At 39.1% G+C, this 24,422-nt stretch overlaps 1 protein-coding gene across 1 annotated transcript; it reads right to left on the bottom strand.

Annotated features, from left to right (window-relative positions):
• Positions 1 to 2,324: 2,324 nt before the first annotated feature.
• LOC139722099 (protein ECT2-like) lies at positions 2,325 to 22,261 on the bottom strand. Its single transcript, XM_071633421.1, has 19 exons — positions 22,035 to 22,261; positions 21,148 to 21,230; positions 20,195 to 20,377; positions 18,892 to 19,089; positions 17,952 to 18,053; positions 16,600 to 16,699; positions 15,568 to 15,683; positions 14,782 to 14,844; positions 13,930 to 14,173; positions 13,233 to 13,372; positions 12,595 to 12,780; positions 12,031 to 12,141; positions 10,770 to 10,948; positions 8,902 to 9,106; positions 7,827 to 7,944; positions 6,756 to 6,919; positions 5,746 to 5,831; positions 3,947 to 4,133; positions 2,325 to 2,474 (listed from the first exon to the last, which is right to left on the bottom strand). The coding sequence occupies exons 1-19, from the start codon at positions 22,117 to 22,119 to the stop codon at positions 2,382 to 2,384; spliced, it is 2,643 nt and encodes an 880-aa protein (XP_071489522.1). The 5' UTR covers positions 22,120 to 22,261; the 3' UTR covers positions 2,325 to 2,381.
• Positions 22,262 to 24,422: the final 2,161 nt, after the last annotated feature.

The following is a 24,422-nucleotide window of genomic DNA, read 5'->3' as shown; positions in this document are numbered from 1 at the left end:
TGTGCACTTATTTTATCTCTGAGCAACAATAATATTACCAGTGGTAACATCTTATCTTTTCATTTTCATGTGAACATGGGAAAACTGCATGATGTAGGTACTTGTATTGCAGATACACAAACAGATTGCCTATGTTTGTCTAGCAGCCATCTCCCTGAAAAGGCTGTCTTTCGCGTTTCCTTGAGTGGTTGCTACATATACCGTAGATTTGACTGCATCAGGAAAACGGTGATATTTACAAAAACTGCAGTTGAGATTAAATCCCCAGTTATTCCATTGGACATATGAATACAGAAGTGCAATCAATGAGTTGATATATACGAGCAAAAAACAAAAACAAAAAGGATGCTAGTGGGAAGAGGAGGAGAAGTGGGTTTAACAGATGCTTTATAATTTGTTTTGTTTTTGTTTATTTGTTGTTTTTTTTGGGGGGAGGGGGATAATTGCATTGCCTTCATTGTAGGACCAACCAATTTAGGAGAGCATGGGACGAGTATGAAGTTGAGGTATGATGAATGGACAGCTACAGCATTAGCCAACCGAAAAGGTATACATACACAAGCCTATGCCACATGCAGTTTTATCACAGACAATACACTATGCAGGGCTGGGTACCAGTACTTTCTAGACTTTCATTTTTCCACAAAAGCTTTAACCCTAAAAAGACTGGGGGGGGGGGGGGCCTAAAAGGCCCCCCCCTCGACATTTCGCGCGATTACTCAGCAACACGCAATGCTCTCGCCGCGATGCTCTATGACTTTTTTCTTTCGAGTTTCCCGCACATTTTGACACCAAATTTGTGACGCCCGGGGGTACGGTTCTGAAGTTACATAACTTTTTGTACATGCACGTGAGACCAAAAATGGCTCAAAAATGTGATTTTGTGTACAAAGTCAATACAAATTGAGTTTTATCACATGGTTCATATAGATATGCTTATTTTTACTCTCAATGGCTAAAATCAATTTGTTTTAGTAGTATTATGCTTCAAAAAGGGTCTGCCAAAAATTTTGCTGAAAAAAACAACAAAAACAAAAGGTCGAAAAAACAAAGAAATACATAAGAAATTCATAAAACAATAAAATAAATAAGAAATTAATTTTGATACTGACTTTTTTGTCAAGTACATTTGCTAAGAATGCCATAAAGAATATCTAGACCAAAAATGAGCACTTTTGGATCTTTATTTACTGATTTAGATCAAAAAGTCTGATTTCTCGCATGAATTAGCATAATCAATCAAAATAAAATAAAAGAAGACTATTTTGGACAATTTAAATATACGATCTTGTAGATTACATCGCACACTACCATTGTGCAAATTTCCGTGGCGATCGCGCGATCCACGGCCGAGATCTTAAGAGGGGGCCCTTTAGGCCCCCCCCCCCCAGTCTTTTGAGCTACCAAAATAGCCCAGTCTTTTTAGGGTTAAAGAAGGCAGGAAGGTAGAAAAGAAGGAAAAAATATGAATATATAGGCCATCCCATCCTCCAACCCTTCCCAAAATAAGAAGAAGAAGAAGAAGAAATTGAAGAAGAAAAAAATCCCCAAAATATACTCTCAAGTTATGATTGACAATAGGGTGAACCTTCAGCAACAATATATGGAATATGTTTTTATATTGAATACAGCTCAGGCATCCAATCAAACTAATAAATAGAAGTACTGCATATCTACTATTTTATCATACAAATTAGCAGTGCCTATCGCAAGGTATGGACAATATACAACTGGTTATTTTACACTTATTTTTTTTAAGGATTTAAAAAAACCTGACACTTTCATCATAGCATAGTACTTGTCATAGATGGTTGTTAACCTGTGTTATAAGCTTGACATAATTCGCAATTTTACAGCAAACATACTGCACTTTTTGCACACTGCCAAAACGCCAAACAATACGCAACTAAAATTCACCTTCATCCATCACTGTATGGCTCATTCCCAATACTGATACCAAGTTTGCATTTCACTCTCTGTAATGGTCTAGATTCAGCATTTATCACCATTAAGTACAATTTATTTGAATTTATCCAGCTAGGGTACCACAAGTGAGATCAATTTGGTTTTAGCCACTTGCTGAAATCAGGAATCTGTCGTCCATAATCAAATATTACAAAACGCAACTTAGTATTACTGAGAGCAAGTCAGATTAGGCCTAAAACAAGTCTGGGACTTCATATGGCAGGGTCACGTAGGTCCAAATGATATACTTTAATTGACATATTAAAAGGGTGTCCTATATCATTACAAAGGAAGTGTCTAGTGCACTGATCTTGTAGCTGTGACCCATTACTGCTCATGGCTCCAATATGGGGCTCAGAAACACAAATAGGGTGATGAGGATGTTGTCGTGGTGAGGAAGGCATCACAGACACACCTCACAACTTGTGACTCGTGGAGGGGCCAAGGGTCAAACTCTTCTGCAAGAGGCGCGGTGTGAGAGGAGTTCTTCGAGCCAACGGTGACAAAGCCTGTGGAAGAGCAATAGGGATGACATCAAAGTTACGTGAAGTTGCAGAAAGTCACAGCTACCCCAACATGCAAACACACACACACACACACACACACACACACACACACACACACACACACGCATCTATGGTGGAAATTGAGGACCTGTTTTACCCATAAGAATTGTACCACATAACCGAGGAATTGTGTGTCAGTAAGACTCTTGTCAACCGAGGACTCATTCGTATATTACCATCCAACCGAGGACTTATTACAATAATTCTAATCAAGGACCTACAAACATGTACCCCTACATGCAAAAACAGACCGTTTGGAATGGTCTGCATACCAAGGACGTCCTTGGTTCTCTGTGTGTCCTCGGTTTAAATGTAAAGTTCGTATGTCTGTCCTCGTTTTACACCATGGGTAAGTGCACACACACACAAACACACACACACACACGCAATGTCACATATTGTCAACCATTCGTTAAACAAACCAGACCAGATTTGTTAACAAATTTAATTTTTCACCAATCACAGGTCTGCCAACATTCCCACATCCAAATCAGGGAGATTCCACACAGCCATCAGGGAGATATCTGTGTGTTACATGCATTTCAATGGGCAAAAATAATTCCCAAATCAGGGAGATTTTAATATTCTCTTATTCAGACATGAACAGATTTTGACATTTTCAGGGAGACTCCTGCAGAATCAGGAGACTTGGCAGCTCTGCAATCAGATAACTGAGCTGGTTTTCTTTGTAACACATAAATATCCTGTGGGAAAAGGTAGTTTGAATAAGTTCTGTAAGCTGAAAGCATAAGATTTTGTACAGGTAAAAAAAAAAATATCAATGAAAAGCAGTACAGAGTGTAGGTCATTTGTCTTTTTCAAAATATCAAACGTGCGCAATCTTATTATAGTCCAATGAATTCCTAAAATGATAAAACAACCAGAGTAAGATAGAGCATATTCGAAGGTGTCATAAAGACAAATAACCATTACTGCCAGACATTCTGGAGAAAGCATAAAAGTAAACAAACTAGGTCTGCAACAAGATGTATGCCACTCTATGTTAACGTCAATCTTCACATTTAAAGCCAAATCAAGCACACAGAGAACTGCCAACCCAAGTTTGTGTAATGATGATATTGACCAACATTACTGCTTCATTTGAACAAAAGGCACTTTAGTCTTGCATTTTTTCCCTGTTAGTATTTGATTTAAAATGACATAACTGTTGTTTGTTTCACTTGACCCTTTTTCAATGAATATGAATTTGAAGTGCTGATCCCCTTTAGAACCATACCATACCTCAGGGCTGCTCACTAACCCATGTTTTCTACTGGTCCGAGCGGTCTGTTGGACCAGTAGGTACCCAGTTTTTCAAAATTTTACTGGTCCATTCCTGAAAAATTTACTAGTCTGATAGTGATTTTTACTGGTCAGGGACCATCGGACCAGTGCCAGTGTGCAGCATTGCATACCTTGAGGGTCATGGTGCCAGCTAGCCGTGAGCCCATCTTCTCAAACTGCTGCGGTGTCATGTTCTCGCCGGTCACCATGGGACTGAAGGTGGACGACACACTGGACACGGCCTTTTGGATGGACCGACGAGGCGTCTTGTTGAAGGAGAATGTCCGGGTCACCTTCTTTGTGGCTCTCTTGGCAGCACTGCAGTTTGAAAACAGTCAAATGTATTGAATATCATCTGATGCTGTTCATTTTGGTGATATCGCCGGCCCCCCCAAAAATCCATGTCTACACTACAGTTTATTCACTTATGGTAACTGAAATTGTGATCGCTTCAACCTGAACAAGAATGATATGTCACAGTAGCATGCATGAAAGCCAATTGAATCTAACTGACTGAATCACCATACAAGTACTTTGCTGCTGGGGTGTCACTAAAGCTATGCTCATCTCATAAGGGTGTCTTGTTGGCTTACGTGTCAGAGGTTCAAAGGGAGTGTGATAATTCTAATGTCAGTGACCCACAATTCAGCAGTAATTATGCAATACTGCTAGTGCCTGCTGTGGGATGCATTTATGTGTGTCTAACTTGGAGCAATCATAAATTAATGATACATGTCGAGTCAGATGCCAGAATGGAATGATAATAGTCCTAATTTTATAGTGACACCACGGGACAATCAGCCGAGATATTCACTGAAGTGTACAAGAAGCCTTGCTACCTCTTCATTCCTCCATGGGGAAGGAGTAGAAAGGCACATATTGTATAGGCATAGATATGATGAGTGAGTGAATTGATTGGATCAGTATACTACTTGTACAATGAGATGCTTTAAGCTCACCGCACACCACACGATCAGACCAGTCGCACAACTAGGTAGGTGAGCTAGGTCATACGACCAGTCACACGACTCGACACTGCACACTCTATGATCAGACCACGCAGCTAGGCTTACAACCGTTATGGCTTCAGTACTTTATACTGTAGTTGATTGGCTGAAAGCCCACCACCGGCCGTGATCTATGTCGTGAAAATTCAACGTGTAAAATCTCTACGACGGGCACGAAGACCCAGGCGCACAACTGGAAACTGGCAAGGCTGGTTACATCATACTTAGTCTTAACCCTATTCCCACCGCCCCCCCCCCCTCGACGTTTCGCGTGATTATTCCGCAACGCGTGATGTTCTCGCCGCGACATTTTATGACTTTTTTCTTTCAAGTATCACGCAACTTTTGAGACCAAATTTGTCGTTCCCGGGCATACTGTTTTGAAGCCACGCCCCTTTGAAAAAATATTCGTCAACCCAAAAATTGCTCAAAAACATGATTTTGTATACAAATCCAAAGTAAACTGTGTTTTTGCAATTAATTCATATAAAAATAAATATTTTTACTTTCAATGGCTGATGATTTATTTTAGAATGATTATGCTTTAATAAGTTTCTGCGACAAATTATGATGAAAAAAACCCCAACAAAAACAAAAAGTAAAAAAACAAAGAAATACATAAGAAATTCAATAAACAATAAAATACATAAGAAATAATTATGAAGCCGTATTTTTGCTTCAATATTATTGTTGAGGATATTGAAAAGAATATGTTCACCAAAAATCAGAAGTCTTGGAGCTTTATTTTTTTATTTATAGGCAAAAAAAGTATTTTTGCATAAATTAGGTTAAATTAATTAATATAAAATACACAAATTAAAATTTGAAAAATCTAACTATACAGTCTTGTAGATTAAATTGTGGCAAAGTTGTGTAGTGTGTGGTGGCCTTTAGGCAGAGATATAAAATCAAAGGCACCGTACCGAACAGCCTTATTCTTGCGACTGATGTCAAAATCACTCTTGGACAGTTCAAGGTCCTCTGGGGAGATCTTCAACAGGAAGTTTTCCTAGAAAAGAAAGAAAAGAATGGAGATTACAAACCAGTGTCCAGAGACAGTATGACAGCAAGGAGACTTAGGTGATTTTGATTTTATAAGTGCAAGGCCAAGTGGCAATTGTGTACCAGGGTATTATGCAAACTTGAAATCAACTGCAACTATTTATAGAACTGGGCTCCACTCTAGCTGCATCAGAATATAGATAATTGTGATATAATCCAAATCGAGAAATCATAAGTATCTTTTATATCAGTCAAACAGATGTATTCATTTTTAATTGCAATATCCCATGCAATTGGGCTCCCCCCCCCCAAAAAAAAAAGAAGAAAAATAATTAATGCTTGTCCATAGAATACAGAGTTGACAATGATTTAACCTTGAATAAAGATCTTCAAATGAAAGCAGTGTGCATCCTCCTCCCCCACAGAATAAGAAAGACTTGGCTGTTCTGCTATATACAAGGACTGCCAACATTCATGCATTAAAGTAAGAAAGGTTCTGAACAGGTTTCAGGGAGACGCTCCTGTGTAACATGCATTTCAGTAGGCAATGACAATTTTCAAATCTGGAAGGGTTTCATATTCTTCTGTTTGGACAAGAAATACAGTTAACTCTGCGTAAGTCCAAGGCACATATGTCAAATAATCGGCTAAGGTGATGAAAATGAAAAGACCCAATTCACATGCATAGCTGTACGTGTCTTACTCCTCTTAGCATGCAGAAGTCGAATGTTGCCTAATGTCCCGTCTAAACTGACCAACGCAGAGTCGACTGTATTTGATACTTTGGTAAGTCTTCTGGCAGAATCAGACAGACTAATTGGTAGGTCTACTCTACCAAAGTCATTTTGGGTAAAGGAGAAAAGGGGAAATGCATGTTTAGGAAAACAATGAAATAAAGGGAAAGTTGAGCAGCCTTGATGTGTATACTTACAGCATCAGTCTTGCAGGTGGTGTTGGCCATGTGTTGGCAGAGTGTCTTTAGCCACTCCGTCTTACTTGACTCCTCGCTGGCCACGGCAAACATGTAGAGCCGGTCTGTTCTCTCCAGGACATCCACAGGTGGTTTGCACAACAGGGCAAAGGCATTGTGGCACTCTGTCATACAATCACACAAGGTTGATTAGAGGCAGAGATTGTTACATTCTATCATGTAAAGCAACATCTGAAGGGGTGTTTCGCCAAAAATGTAAGTCAATCTTAAAAGATGAAATCAACTTAAAATTATGGTATGCTCTGTGTGTCTCCAATGATATCTTAACTTCCTAACAAAAGTGAAAATTTAGGAGATATTGACATACAGCCTTTCACATACCAAATGAAATAAGTGATTAAGGAATTTTTCTGTATATTTTGGTAACAATTTGAGGTGGACTCTGAAAACATTAACGAAAACTGAACAGGAAAACCAATGGCATATCATAATTTTAAGTTTATCTTTACTTTTAAGATCAACTTTGTAGCAGAACTCAAAGGAGATTGCAATGTGAGGAATCTTAAATAAAAAAGGCTTACTGTAGCTCAAACTACCAACTCCCTGACTTATATCTAAATCTAACATATTCAGTTACACAGGAACAATTATGCAGGGAGGAATTGTGTGATCTTGTTAATCTTAAATGCAACTGGAACATGCTTTTGGAGAAGATTTAAAGAACAGTTGCACTTTCTGAACTTTTTGTACAGATCATCAAACTTGAGACAGAACTACCACCACCCCCCCCCCCCCAAAAAAAAAAAGAGTGCATAGATGTCTGAGGAACTAAAGGGAGAGAGGATGACTGCTCACTAGTGTGAAGCCGTGTACAGTGGACTCCCGTTATAACGAAGTCCTCGGGACCGGCAGTTTTCTTACTTTATATCGAAGCTTTGTTATAACCGAATAAACAATAAAAAAAGTGGATAATGTTACGGCCCGAATTATTACTTCGTTATAACCGTGTTCGTTATAACGGGAGTGCATTGTACATAGATACTAAATTGGTTAAGTGAGATAATTGCATACCTTCCGTCTCGTTGATGTCCAGCACTCTTCTGATGTAGGAGAGTGAGAGGAGCTCGATGTGTTTAAACATCTTCTGTGATGTCTTACTGTTAGCATGCCTGGCCCGCTTCTTGCAGATCTGCACATGAATACATAAAAAAGAAAAACCCAATTTGACGAGGGACATAAAAATGCAGATTTATTTCCTATGGAAACAGTTCATGGGGTGCAGCAACTGTGGTGGACCTCCAAAGAGTTATCCATGCAAGGAACCTCATCTATTAGACTGCTGAAGTGATGTCACAGTCTTTCGTTCAAGCATGGTTAGCAATCGTTGTGTTCACAGATATTTGGGCTATATGAAGTTGTTAAGATCTACCAGTTTCTACTGCAACGAATGGCTATGACATCACACTTTGGTTCTCTATTGGATGCCCTGAAGTGGTGGGGGCTGCAAAGGGAGTGACTATAACTTGTAAACTGGACAGAAAAGTCCATTGACATCATTAGGATAGGGAGTCACAGGAATAAGCAGCATGGAAATTGATTTCATCTGTTCAACTGACTTTACAATTTAAGGTGATGGAATGAGATGACATCGGGGGGGGGGGGGGGGGGGGGGAGAGATCTTCAGGAATGTAATGTGCTAATAATAGAAAACCATATATGAATGTTACATATTTCTTATGACTTTATTTGGACAGGTTGACAGCTTGTGAACATTTAGTAAACATGCTCAGTGTATGCTATCACAAATCCACATGCATCACCAGTGGTTCTCAAGATGCACTGTCCAACTTTTATCAACCATATCAAAGAAGTAAAGCACTCATAGCACCAGCAAATTCACACTAGCGAGGTTTTAGCTGCTAGTCTGCAAAGGTTGACAAATCTCTGACACCCTTTGTTTGCTTCTTCATGTCAATACGCATTAAAATACACAAAATCTGTTAATAACAGTTCATTGTAGAACTTCCACACATAATTGCAATAGCTTCATAAACTGCACATCAAAAGAAATTTGTCATTACTACTGCCATTTGTTCTTATTTCTTTGGTTTCCTAAAATGTGTGGGAAGTGAAACAAAGCTCTAACCTCAAGTGTGTCTGAGAAAAGGAACATTGTGATACAGATGCCCTTCTCGCTGAAAGTGTCCCCTTTTCCGATCTCGGTGACGTCAATCTTGGTGACGAACTGGCGATGGGCGGACAGCAGATCTGGTGGGACGCCCTCAATGTCATTCATGATGTCAAACATCTGGGTGTGTCCTTCCGTCTTGCGCTTGTCCTCGTTGATTTGTCTGCCAAAAACATGGTAAGATTGTTGTTTGTCATACACATTGGACTTTTGGTAAACTGATGGAAGTGTTACTCTTATACTAACTTGGACTCTTGCACTCAAGAAACACTTGACTCAGTGATTGAAAGTTCATGGAAAATTATCACATCAGATGCAAAAAAAACTTTTGTGACTTACTAAAATCACATTTTTGAACACATATGAAGTTGGTCCATACCATGATATGTCTAAACAGATGACTTATCATTCACACTGATGCTGCTACAGGGAAAACTTGGTATAACAAACACTGCTATAACGAGATATCGGTTATTACGAGGACATTTTCCCGGTCCCAAATTTCCTTCCACACAAGTCTATGTAAAATGCTACTCTTATAGCGAGATCGGCTATAACGAAATAACTGCTATAACGAGATAAATTTTGTGACTTCCAAACAAAGAAAAACATAGCCAATCAAACCTGTTATAGCGAGGTAAAGCAAAATGTCTTCGGTAAAGCTTTACTTCGCCTGTGCTATCATCTTCCGAGATTGTAAAGCTCGATGCGCCAAAAACTGTCTTTTACACACATGATTATTTTCTCCAGTGCACTCCAGCTAGCACTGCCTGTTGTACGTGTAAGTGTGTGTGTGCGCGCACACTGATACATGCAGACAATGTGGTGGGACGGCCATATGTATACATGACATCATCATGACGTTTAGCAGGTGTGAGGCAATCTGATGCTGTGATTGGCTTTCTACGGAGGGAATTCCCCATCTTCACACACACGCAGTCATAAATGTACATACAGAATGTGTCACATACACACACAGCATTGTGCAGACCATATTCAAGCTTTCCATAAGAACACACACTCATACCATAACCACATACCAATCCACAGACGATCTTGTGACACAATCGCAAGCTATATAAATTTATAAATTCAAACATCTACAATTAATAAGAAACACATTCTTGATATTGGATTTCATTGGCGGAAAACATCTTCTTACCCATAAAGGTGAGTAATTCCCTCACACACAATATCAAGTTATCAGTATTGATTTAAATATGATGGGTAGTCCCACATGTGCAAATTGATGTCTTTATGTTATGCTTTCTTTTATGCCTACTGATATAATGAGATATCGGCTATAACGAGGAAAACGACTCGGTCCCGACCATCTCGTTATATCGAGTTTCCACTGTACCTTTACTCAACTGTTGCAGTCTTCTGTTGATAACCCTAGCAGTATTCACCTTCAGTTACCCTGAAGGTGGTTTTTGTAATAGGAAGAGTCAAAAAGAATATATTTACTTCTTCTGAACATTGCCATGAATAGGACAGTCGGAAGAACTGTCATCCGTAATGGAACCAACTCCTTCGAGCAGAACAGACAACAAGGAGGTAAAATGCAAAAGAACGGAGAGTCTTCAACATCCTCAAAACCGCACTGACCCTCCCATGTTCTATGAATTATTATGACATCTCCCATCAGGGAGGTGTGAGGTGTGAGTGCCTGGACCCATCCAAACTCTTGAATTTACTTTCAAGCTATCATATATTACTATCTCTGCTTATTACTTTAATTTGAGCATATGACTCCTTTGCACACATACTCTGTAGATAAAGGCTAGTACTGTTAGGGTGAGTATTGACCATCTTTGGGGACTTACTCTGTGACCTTCTTGAGGGCATCCAAGCCTTGCTTGAGGTGGGTGTAGTCTGAGTGGGTCTCTGGAGTTCTCTTCCACAGGTCTGAGAGGAGAAGAATCATGCTGGGGAGCCTCTGGACCGGTCTTATCAGGAGCTCTGTCAGGGATTGCCGTCCACACTCTGGTCTGCTCTGGCAGATCTTGGGGTGTCATGGGAGCAAAAATTCACAAAGATGATTTTACAAAAAAAATAACAAAAACAATATTAAATTGATCTTAATGAAGACTGGCCTTTTCAGTACCAGGAATTAAAAACTGGAATTTGTCTGCACGGCATTTTTAGAAATGAGAACAGGTCAGGGTTTCAAAGAGAGATTTGTGTAAGTACAAAGGAAGGAACAGGCAGATGTAGGGAAATATGGTAGACAGGGCTAGAAACATTTACACATAAAAATCAGGGAGGTTCCAAAAGAGCAATCAGGGAAATACCTATGTGTCACACACATATCAATAGGTGAAAACAATTTCCAAATTGGGGAGGCTTGTATATTTTCTTGTGAGGACATTAAAAAAAAAAGTTTTGATGGGAGATCTTGTAGAACCAGGAGGATTTGCCAGTTGCAGGTGGGATGCTTTGAACAGGAGAGTAAAAGGGAGAGGAGAGACTAGCATGGAAAAAAACCCCCAGAAGGATAATGATGTGGCTGGCAAATGATTGGCATGCACAAGAGGACTTGGAAAAATTGAGGCAGCATTTCCTTTGTTTCATGAGTACTGAATAGAAGGAGGATATGAAATGACTGGGGTATATGCAGAAAAAGAAACCAGTAGCAGTATAGAAACAAGCGTACAGAGCATGTAGCTGCCAAATGAGGAAAGAGAAATGGGCAAGAAAGGAGATCCTTCAAAGTTGGGGGTGGTGAATGATATGACAATGATGATGAAAACACAACGTTCAGCTGTTATTGGCCCCAGCTGGGGCTGGGGTGAGATGTAACATATATACAATGTATATGAGCTCAGCACTTCAATCTTTATGCATGCCTGTTGTAGCCTTGCTATCCAGCAATGAAATCAAGTAGGCAACAGAGAGAAAAATTTCTCTAAAATCTAAAAATCAAAAAGAAAACAACAAAGTAATGACCTTTCACATACACAACTTATTCAGAAATGTACAGCATTTGCGTGACTTTGTCTTCTCATATTTTTTTCTTGATTTTCTCAAGAAAAACACAAAGCATAAACTTTATACAAGAATTACATGAGCTGCAAAAGGTCTTACCTTGAGGAATGCATGGAATCTGGGCTTCTGCTTGTCACACTGAACAACCGTCTGCTTGGCAAGCTCAAAGAAATTCACAAACTGAGGGTACGCCTTGCTCATGTCTGTACTCTGTGATATTAGACCAACATCACACATGCTCAGCGAATGGCCTATAAATACATTTGCTGCCAGAAAGTAAGATAAAATTTCCTATCTTTCATCACATGATCTTGTTTCTGAAGGCAACATTTAATGTAACTGATTTGGAAAATGGCTCTAAAAGAGTGATTTCACATTCAAACACATCACCAACATCTCTGCCTCACATGTGTAAATATGCTTTCCAAATATCATAAAACATTTCCATTGGTGAGATTATGGCCTTGTTCATCAAAGTGTACTGTTGTATCATTAAATTACTGAGAGGCAGAGGGATGTTGAAATCTAAGACTCTGGACAGTACTTATTCCCTTCTGCTTCAAAACTGATGAAATAATTGGGTTTTCACAGCATAATTCATGATTCAGGGAGAAAATTTGACGGAATTGCTTTCAATTGACAGAATCGGTGGATAGCCCTTACATGTTTGACGATGATTTGACCCAGGCTCTTGTCATCTGAGTAGTCGTCCAGGAGGGCCTGAATGTCGTCCTTCAACCGGCAGTGGACGGCGTAGATGTCCGGGATGCGGTTGAAGATGGTTTTTATGTCCTCCTGGGGTAAGAGGGCGCCCCCTGTCTGCTCCTTTTCCAGTGGCTCTTTGAATACCTGAACAAGAGCAGGATTAAAGTTTATCAGAGATCTTTTCAAAGGGATAGTAGAGTATTAGTTGAGGTTAGGATTCAGCTTTTAACTTTTTGTGAGATACTTAGAAACCACTTTATAAATTGTTAAAGAACATACAACTCTACGAGGAATTCAAAGTTTAGTTGGTGAAAATCAGTTTTGAAATGGCTAAGATATCCAAAATCAAAGTAAAACAAATCGATACTAATAAAAGGTGGGTCCCACCAAGACAATTTGTTCTTTATATCAGATATTTTGTTTTATCAGTAGTCCATGAACGATACAAAATTAAGGAAACAAGTACATTGGGATCGGAGAAATTAATTTGTTATATCAGGTATTTGGTTATATCAGATCTCTTTATATCGTGTTTCCACTGTATTGAGAGTCTGGTTAGCACGCCCTACTATTACAGGAGTGACACATGAACTCACAGTGATGATTGTGTCCAGGATTTTGACATAGTTGATCTCTGTCTGGAGAAGCTCCATGAGGGTCATGTGACGTTTGGAGAGAGGTTGGGCAGGTGGCGCCTTCTTCGGCGTCTCTGTCTCCATTGGTGTACATGGATCAACTGTCGGTTATCGAAGAAAAAACACCAAAATACAAACAAACAAACATGTTACACTCCATTCTAGAATTGATGCCATCATTGTTACTTAGACACCATGAGGATCATGATTTCAGGCAATTTTCTTCCAGATAGAAAGGAGTCAAGCTTTGCAAATTCAGTGTATATCGATCATTTGGAAATAAGAAACAAACTCAAGCGCTCTCAAATAAGACACGTTCAAAATGCTCAATTCAAAATGATTTGTGTCATACAAGAAGAAAATGTGTGGATGTGCAGCTTACAGAACCTCACTTGGAAGAGTTGTTTTTCTTGTTTTTGTTTTTGTTTTTGTTTTTGTTTTTGTTTTTTTTTTGGGGGGGGGGCAAAGTGACCACATGACTTCAAATAAGTTGGATGTCTCCATGTATGTTAAATATTTTGACCATAGAAAAGAACAACAACAACAAAAGAAGATACTGGCCTACATGAACAAACAGGCTTTATTAACAGTTTCAATTACACACAAAAAAGGCAAATTTGTGACCTTAGCTGCTTTAAAAGTAATTCTAAGTCCACACCTGCACGTGCAGACGAGCACTCTGGCGTCTGGCTGGCATCCAGGATGGACGAGGCAGAGATGGACATACAGCTGGCACTCTCGGCAAAGCTTGACCGTCTCTTCTGGGGAGGCAGGGGGGACTCCAGGCTGTCCGTCTCACTGCTGAGGGCGGCGATGCTCTGCTTCAGCCGCCGCTTGCGACTTGACTTCGAGCCGCTGAAGATCATGGTTGGTGTGCCTTGTATTGAGGCTGGCGTGGAGACCTGATGATAGATGCGTGATGAGAGTATGAGAAAAGAGAGAGAGATAGAGAGAGAGAGAGATAGAGAGAGAGAGAGACAAAACAAAGGGAAGAATACATGCATCAGAGTGATATCGATGAGGCTAATAGTAGAAATATTAGAAATACTGAAAACTAGCAACAGGTATTATTATCAAAGTGGAAATTCTGTGGATTTCTTGGTAAATATGAAGGTAGACAATTTCCTCACAAGGTAATACACGAAAGTCAACAATTCAAAAATGAAAGGTTGACCTTTGTCATTTTCATTAAGGGTTATCCTTCTCGTCCACCCCTCCCACAAATAGTGATAGTTAAAGAAATAGAGATTCTTAATCATTTTGATACTATGTCACATTTCCTCTTTTGAAGAAAATCTAATCTAGTGTTACATGCTGTATCATGAATCTAGTGGATAGACTTGTGCAGACATGCAAGTTGATGCCCACTTCTTTTTCACATTTTATTTCTTATTTCTTTTTTATTCTTTTTTTTAATGAAAAATAAATGGAGAAGGTAGAAAAGAGTGTGCCCAAAACCCAACACATGTGTTCACATCTGATAAGTAAGACTGATATCCTTATAACTTACAATCCTGAAGGTGTACAAGCCTTCCTCTGCTCTGGCATCCATCTGAATGCTGGCCCAGAACCACTGTGAGGGATATATGAAAACACACATCATTTTTCATCCATTCATTGTTCTGATGTAGTCCTACGTGATCACTCGTAAGAAATTTCACTTTCTAACTTTGTAGCTTTCTTGTATGATACTTGACTCAATCGCTGAAATCAAGTTACTTAATGTCACATTTTCTGTGATCAGAATCACACACACAGTTTTAAAATTGGAATGTGTCAGACTTCCTCACTGATTCTCATGAGATATACTCTTTCAACCTCACTATCGCAAATCTTGTGTGAGCGAAATCTACTGCGACTCAACTGACCAAAAAAAAAAAAAAAAGCTCCAACTTTTGCGGTATCTGATTTGCATAGAAGTAAAGAATAATCTCAGAGCTTAGCAGTTGAATTTCAACTTATTCTGAGATGGAATCTATCAAAGGTAATTTTGCCCTCTTGTTAAATCTAACTGAGAAGTAGTGAAGCAGACACTCGCAGGTTATTTTTGAATACATCAAGAATGTCATTGTGAATCCTTGCAAACTTGGTGTATGCCATCCCTAAAATGTTATTGTTCTGCCAAGCAGCATTAGAATTGTCTATGTCACTAAATTTCCATTTCAATAATTGAAGTACTGGCGCAAACTGATAGAAGTACAAGAAATCAATGGACAGTAAAGCAAATGTATTGCTTCTGGCCATTTTTTGTTGTGTAAATGTGTCTTGCCTTTATGCAGTGCAGGAATTACATTACCTCTTGCTTGACTAGTTTGATGTTCTTGGAATAATCCAAGAGTTGCTCTGGAACGGTGTTCTCATCCACCACTATGTGAGTGCAGGAATCATCAGCTACAGAGACTACACTTCCACCTGTCCATCACAGAAAATCAAGATCAGTTTTTAACAGTTAATACAGTTGATGCAATGTTCTGGAACACAGAAATGTAATAGATGTATGCTAATTGACAGACAGACAGACAATACATACAGTGAAAGAGGGAGGGGAAGGAGAAAAACACAAGTTTACAGAAAGCAAAAGGCAGAGAGAGAAAGAAAGTAGATATACATCTCTGGGTAATGAATGTGGTCTGCATAAGCAAAACTTTGTGCTAAGCTAACAGCTTAAAAAATCCTTTCCATTGAAAAACACTTGATTTCCCTCAGAAACCCTTAGAATGCAAATAAATTAACAGAAAATTACATAATGCAGAATTTAATGCATGAGTGATGGCAGACAAATAGCAAAATGCTACGTAGTCAAAGTCATTTATCATGTCTGCACCTACAAAGAATGGTCATGGTCACATACTGTATATGCCATATTTTTCGCGAGTCTGAATTTTTGCGAATCGAGACTTCCCGACAATTTCGCGAGTGGTTAAATTCGCGATCGTGGAGTCCTATATAACTAAACGGAGAAATGTTTACGCGTACGTCACATTCATATCAGGACCAGAGTCAATATTTTCGCATGTTTTTAATTTTGCGAATAGCAGCTGACTCGCAAAATTCGCGAAAATAAAAACCTTACGAAATATTTGGCATATACAGTACATGCCTACTAAACCATGCATAGCGCTTCTTTCTCTGCACTTCACTTGCACTGGACATGTCACTTCTTGTGATCTTTTTCTTGGAGGATGATTTATTACTTCATGATTTTACTCAACACACATCTAGGATATATTTGAAAGCACACACCCAGTCAAAGAACTTGAATTTCTCCTAGAAAAACAAAAAACAAACAAACAAACACGACTACTGATAATCGCAGTGTAAAGCTCACCTTGTGTTTGTGTGATTTCTTCCATGTGTCTCTGCTCTTCCTCTGAAAAGCCAACGAAGCCGATGGTACAGCCAAAGAAAGGTGGCATCTTATACTTCAGCTGTGCAATCACAAAAACACAAGAATATATTATTCAGTAATCTGTACATACTGATGCATTCAAACGAACAAACATCATTTGGCCTCAATGTCTGACAATGCTATTAGTATCTCATTTTATGTGCCTAATTCTATTCTCTTTTAAATGTTGACATTTGCTTTGCTTTTGTTGGTTGTTGCTGGGACAGGCAAGTCTCAATCAAAATTTTAGAAGCTTCGGGTTGTCGAGGATATTTGTGATGGATGTTTGGATAGGACTACACTCCAAAAGAAGACTGAGCTAAGGGATCAGCCTCTCTGACGGTATTACTGGAACAAACATTCAAAAACCTACTGAAATACTTTGCAAATTCAAGCATAAACCATTTTTTAAAATCAGTCTAATGTAATAAAGTCCAGGTGCTGGAGATTGTGTATCTCAAGTTGACAATGTTTATGATGTACATCCTTGAATGTTTTTGAATGTTGTGGGTCTAGGGCAATTACCCCCTGGGCAATTAATCCGGACCCTTCCCCTGGCCCTAATCCTAACCCTAATCCAAACTCCTAACCCTAACCCTAACCCTAATTTTTACTCTAACCTAACCACTAGCCAGTATTTAGCCGGGGGTAATTGCCCTGATACGGTTCTGTCAGTCAAAGATTCATAAGGTAAGTTTTTGTTCCCACTAAGAAGCAGAACATTAAAAAACAAAACAAAACAAAAATAAATGAAAATTTCATCCTAAAATGTGAGCACACACTTACACCTGTTTTGCTAACATCCTTATCTTACACCAGCATTGGAGGGATTTGTACACTCTTTTAAAAAGCTTTCTTATCCTTTCACGATGATGACTTTGAAAAATTGGAGATCCAATTGGAGGGAACGAGAAACTGACCAGAAAAGTACATAGTTTAAAAGTGAAACAAATATTTGTCAGAATCACTCGAACAACACTGCTACAAAAATGCATGGCTTTGATGAAAATTTCCAACCAAAAAGGAACCTCTAAATTCATTCATATTAATCAATGCTTATCTGCTCATCAATTCATACAAAAAACCTTTGCCAAAATCAAAATCAAAATTTTAAAAAAGTAGGAAAAGGAAAGAGATTTTCACAGTATCCAACAGTTTTTGCAAACATGACAACTAGACTGCAAGCATTTGATCTGTATGTATTTAAAATGCTTTACAAGTGTTTTTCTCCGACTGACACATCAGTATGGTTTAAAGTTTTCCATCCTGGTCAAAACACTGGCATCACTCACCATTTCCTCCGATGTCGCAGTACAGTCCTCCTGGTTTCTCCTCTCCCATGTGGCCTGGATCCACTCGGACGTCATGATGGGTGTCCCGAGGCTGACCGCAACCTACATCAGTGGCCAAAAGAATGTCTGTTCACTTTCAGGACACTTTCTGTGCATCAACACATGTGTACCATCGAAATTGCTCTTTTTGAAGCAAGATCAGGAGATACTTCAATACTATTTGTGTCATTTCATATAATGACAACATTATGCCCCAAATGACTTCAAAGGTTAAAAGGAACGTAAACCCAAAGAGCAATGTGGATTGAGTGAAACACATCAGTGAAAGTTTGAGGAAAATCGGGGAATCAATGCAAAAGTTATGAATTTTTAAAGTTTTGGTGTTGAAACTGTTGGTAAGGAGACTACTAGAGGTTATGACGTATGAGTGGACTACAATATAAAGAAAATATAAAGGGAATTCAATAAAAATTCATTTTTCATGAAAATAACGAATTCCATCAACTTGATACTGACATATGTTAGGGGTAGTAATTATTCCCCCTGCTTTCTGAAAGCAGTTAGTCAAGTACTCTTTCATTTTGCTAGAAAAGTGAATTTTTGTGGAAGTCCTTTTATATTTTCTTTATATTGTTGTCCACTCATATGTCACAACCTCTAGTAGTCTCCTCGTCCAGCGGTTCCAAAACCAAAACTGTAAAAATTCATAACTTTTGCATTGATTGTCTGATTTTCCTCAAACTTTTATTGATGTGTTCTACTAATGTTAATGCTTTTACTCAATCCACATTGCTCTTTGGGTTTGCCTTCCCTTTAATGAAAGCAGAAGCAAAATAGGGGCCTTTGACAACCATACCAGAAAAATGCAAAGTACGCAAGAATGAAAACAGACAGGCTAGGAGTAGTACTATACCTGTTGTGTGGTGCCACGTGTACTCACCCTGTACTTTTCACTATTGGTGGAGTTTGCCACTAGGTGAGTGATGCGGGGACCATAGTCCCTGCGAATGCTGCCCCCCATGTTGTGGACGGCCACCACCAGTCTCTTCAGCTCAGCCTTGTCCAGGAAGCCTGTGAAGCAGATCACCAGCTTGTCCATGTGACGGCAGAACAGCGGCCTGGTCACGCAAGGCAGGTGCTGGAAGGACAAAATGAAGCCAGCATGAAGGATGCAAAAAAAGACCGAACAAACAAAAAACAAACAAAAAACAAAACAAGACAAAACAAAACAAAACAAATAAAACAACAGCAGCAGCAACAACAATAACAACCACAACAACAACAACAGCAAAACCTTCTTGTAAGGTGTTGCACATCTTCAGTGGGAACAAACAAATATTGGCCACATCCAAAATGGACTGGCAAAAATAGGCCTACATTGTGGTGGTCCAGCCTACAGACCTATAAATGGCATGCATGACAATAAGTAAGAATACGGCCTCATTTGCTATGATCCATGCCAAGAAGTTTCCTTGCAGTCAGAAAGCTATCCTGGCCCTTTAAGTTCACTGCATATCTATATACACTGGAAAAGGTTAGTAATACAGGGAAGTGATTAAATCTATTAAACTAGTCCTAAAACAGGAAGAATTTTGCAGTAATTTGCTAATTTAGGAGACAGAAACAGGAAATTTATTCCATATTCTCATATGTTGTCAATTTGAAAATCACTAATTTCAAGTTTAACAATTAAGATGTCTTTTAAAATTCTGCAACTAAAACAGGGTTTTCACAGATGAACAAACGTTTTATGTGACGGAGATTCTTTTCTAAAACTCTAACATATGAAACACTAGCATAAAAACCTAATACTGTATACGCCATATATCTCACGAGTCTAAATTTTCATGCATTGAGACGTCCCGACTATTTTGCAAGTGGTTAAATTCGTGATCCTGGAGTCTTGTAAGGAACAGAGAAATGTGTACGTGTACATCACATTCATATTAGGTCAATATTTTCGCGTGTTTTTAATTTCGCGAATAGCACCTGACTCGCGAAATTTGCGAAAATAAAAACCTCGCAAAATATTCGGCGTATACAGTATACAACACCAAACCACAGGTCTGTATCTGAGACATAAAATATAGCATAACTGTAACATTATTAACCCGTTTGGAGACGGTCTGATTTTGATACAACATGCATTTCCCATAGACACTTGCCCGAGTATACTCGGGGCTCATCCTCAATCTTTTGGATCAATTTCACCAGGAGATTTCTTTGAGAATGAAGACCTGTACCTCCTCTGTTGCAGCACTCTGTATTATTGCAGTGGGTCCCAGGACACGTAGGTCATTCTTGGTAAGCAGCTGAAACGTCTCTCCTTCAAACTCGGGGAGGACGAATACAGTTTCCACCTGCTCATGCTTGGTGGACAAATATTCCTGGCCAGTGTCTGAGAACACATATGGCATCTTCATTTTCTGTCAGGAAAAGAGAGAGAGAAAAAAAAATTGTAAGGTGTTCTTGAGGAGACAGTGATCAAATAAAAAATGAACAAATTCCAGTGCATTCATGTGACTAGGACAAATTCTCACCACATTCATATTGGCATGGATGTACATGAAACATGTATAGTAGCATCACATCACAAAATAGCCATGTACTGTATACGCCATAAATTTTGTGAGGTCTTTATTTTCGCGAATTTCGCGAGTCAGGTGCTATTCGCGAAATTAAAGACACCCAAAAATACTGACTCTGATCCTGATGTGAATGTGACGTACGCATGTAAATTTTTCCGTTCAGTACAGGCCTCCACGATCGCGAATTTAACCACTCGCAAAATCCTCGGGAGTTCCCGATTCGCGAAAATTTAGACTCGTGAAATATATGGTGTATACAGCATTCCATAATTCTGTGACATTTGCTCCTGCAACAACTGCTCCTATGAAGTATCTGCACACTAAGTCAAACATAAATTTTACCCACAAACATAACCCTAAACCCTATCACAATCCTCACACCAAACTAAACCTACATGTATAACCCTATCACAATCCTAACCTTAAGTCCTTGGATAAAATACTACAAGAGCAATTGTCGCATGAGCAAATGTCATGTCACCAAAAATCATATCATATAACCATGCGAAAATGAAAAATATATCACAAGTTAATGATTGTGAGCCTTTATCTACACATAATACAGCAAAATAGCACAATGAAAAACAGTTCTCACATTTGAAACTTACTTGTAATGCTTGGTGAAGTTGTGTGTGTTTGCTAAGTTGATCTCCAATCAGACAAAATCTGACATCCACTGCCATCATTGGCTCTGCCAAGGGTAATGAAATTATTCCATGTTATAAGGTGGAAATAACATTTCAGACATTGAGACTTCATCAGGCATATATAAAATGGAAATGTGAAAACTTCATCTAAATTCTATGTTGACATTCTGTGGTGATAAACAGATTTCAACTAAGAGCTTTTTAGATTCAATCATTACAGAAATATATCCAGCCCAACCAAACTACTGTTCAGGCAAATATCACCAAATATGAACGTCTAAATATTACATGTTCATGTACTTTCAACTCACTGTGGAGCAGGACCAGGAGAACAATGGATGAAGATTGCTTGCTTTTGTTCAGTTTGAGCTTGGCATACACTTTATACGCTATCGGTAATAGCCACAGAATGAAAATGATCTTTTTTAGTCAAGATTGTCTCATCCTATATTTTCATGTCCGAACCTTCATATACATGTAGTATGCACGAACACGTTGTAATACAATTTGAGTTTACAAACTGAGATAACTTTTCTAATTTTGTACCTTAGCGGCAAGTAATATTCAAACAATTTGAAGCTTCACTAGTTGCAAGTTCCACTGAAGTAAAATATGAACCTGATGAAAGCTCAACTAATTGGTTGTAGCCATCACTGTCACTGTTACAGTAGTGGTTTAATACATGCTGTCATTGCAAGCTCCAATTTTTTGTAAAAATACAGCTATTCGAAACAAGTCCAGAGGAAATTAATAACAGGAAGCTGCTCTTAAGCTCTTTCTGGATTAACTTTCCAAGATAAAACATCATTCATTCAGATGTTGCTGTCATGCTAGGATAGTTCACTCACCTAATCTTGTTGTATCATTGATGGTACTGGTGCTCATACCACTGCAGCTCAGCTGGGATTGGGTAATCTCGTGAGTTCCGGCCATAGTTGTTGATGGTTCCAAGTAGCTGTCTGTGTGTGTACTCTGTCTGTGAATGCTGCTCTGCACTATTTCTCTGATTCCTTACTTTTTTTTTTTATAGATGCGACCATAAGCTTCCTTCCTACAGCAGCCACGAGCTATGAAGTCATGGTTCCTACACAAACACAGATCAATTGCTTGTTGTAATTTCACACATGCTTTTAAACAATTCCTGTTTGGAGATATTTAGAAGATATTTCACATTAGTGAAGGCTATATAAACTGTGAGTAAAAGCAGTAATTTTTGCACAAAGCAAGCTGCCCATATCTTTGACCATAATGCCATCCAAAATTTGACCACCAGTTACATGTAAATCCTATTCTTTATCTGCAGTTGAATTTTGGCATGGCAGGTCGATAGGTCTGGACCTTGGTGCTGGTTTTTTACCAATATTTTTGCCAGTGAGGAAGTAGACATTTTTGCACGAATTGCTTTATAGCAATTTGACACAAAGGTTATTGTTGGTGGACTATTTGCCTGTCTGTTCACTCTGCAAATAAATGCGATCAAGATCAGGTGGTGATATTTTTACATGATTGTTTAATACGCGGTCCAACAGTGACTTGTGAAATAATTGGCATATATTTGTGAAATTCAATCCCTCGTGACAACAAACAGCTTCTGTTGTGTATACATGTAACCTTTAGTTAGTAGGCCTACTACCACAGTAGATTCTATCAGTTTGACATGATATTGATAACTCAATGAATAGATGGACATCAGGACGGTGATGTGTGTGTGCTGAACCCCACTAATGTTAAACAACAACAACAATCAACATACAACAACAAAATCTGTCTGTCTAGAGGATTGCTTTTTTTTATTATTTTCTATTTTTTACTTTTACAGCTTTCCTCCATAGAAAGGAAGGGATTCTGAGAAGCCAGACGCATCTGCAATCTGGTGGGCTACATGAAGTAAACTTGTCTACATTATGTAGATTCCATAGCTTGACTGAAAGATCGGTCTGCGTCTGACTGTGTAGCAACTCTATTTTGTCATCAGATTGGGGATACATGTTCTGCAGAGACTATGTCTGGCTTCATACGAATCCCCTCACCTATTAACACCTGCTGTTTAACACTCTTTATGATAAAAAAAACCTTCTCCGGACAGACGGACTTTTCTGTCAAGGCAATACAAATAGCTGAAAAAAACAGTCAACACACAATATGATATGATCTTTTATGATTATGGATAATGCGTGGAATGACACTTTATATCTTCCATCCCCACAGATCTCAGGATAGTTCATCAATAAAAGCATATAGCTAACTTAGATGCCAAGTTCAAAAAATTTTTATGAGTGAGATTTTCATGATTCAGCATCTCGGCACGCGCGCATGTGCATGAGCGAGGGAGCGAAGCGACTGAGTGAGGGGAGGGGTGTGTCCGCCCTCCCACGGTAGGGAGCTTTTTCAATTTTTAGCTCTTATGGTGCAAGCTGGTGCATACTTAAGTGACTATTTTTCACTTATAAAGTTTGAAAGACAAAAGGGAAAGATACCTTCAATTGCAACTCTCACTTTCCTTTAAGGTATGCTCCCAATGCGTGAGAAAAATAGGTGTCATGCATGAGATCGTGAGACAGACCCTAAATGCTTGAGTCTCACTCACAACGCAACGCGTGAGACTTGGTAGCTCTGTAAAAAGGAGCGGAGGGACTCAACTTCAACAATGACCAGGCACGCTAACTAACCTGGAAACATTGAACTGCTCAGTCCATTACTTGAACATGAGACCATTCTGAATCAAATTTTCACACAACAATATAATGTACTCTTAAATGAATCCCACAAGGATTGGAACAATCATCCCCCAGCATTCCCACTGTCGCACTGATCACTAGCCATCCCCTTGTAAGCCCGAATTAAACAGTTTGAGTAACCAAGGCAAGGCCAAGGTTCAACTTCAAGGAATTCAATTGGAATGGGCCACTACTGCAGTACTGGGCATTGCAAATACTGATATTATGAGATTGTGTCAATTTTCAAAGTATTGCTTGGCAATGAATATGAATGCGAGACACCAGTGCAGAGGCCAGTGAATGCCAGTGCCGTGCCCGGCCCAGGCCATGATCTATGTGATGATGATATGGCTTCCGTTCAGACCAGCGGTGCAGTGCAGGGTAAACATTGTCATTGGTAGGTAGTGTGCACGACACAGCCACAGGTCCCATGTATTTAGTACACTACTAGTAGCTGCGCAACACGATCGCGGGCACGATGTACGATACTCCCTGCCTGCTTTTCCATCTCAGAAATTT

Source organism: Diadema antillarum, unplaced genomic scaffold (genome assembly GCF_040938485.1).
Source record: "Diadema antillarum isolate AM-2024a unplaced genomic scaffold, OU_Dant_1.0 scf00000157, whole genome shotgun sequence".
In the NCBI taxonomy this organism is placed as follows: domain Eukaryota; kingdom Metazoa; phylum Echinodermata; class Echinoidea; order Diadematoida; family Diadematidae; genus Diadema; species Diadema antillarum.
The sequence above is the reverse complement of the archived record's forward strand: the minus strand, read 5'-3'. Positions and strand labels throughout refer to the sequence as shown.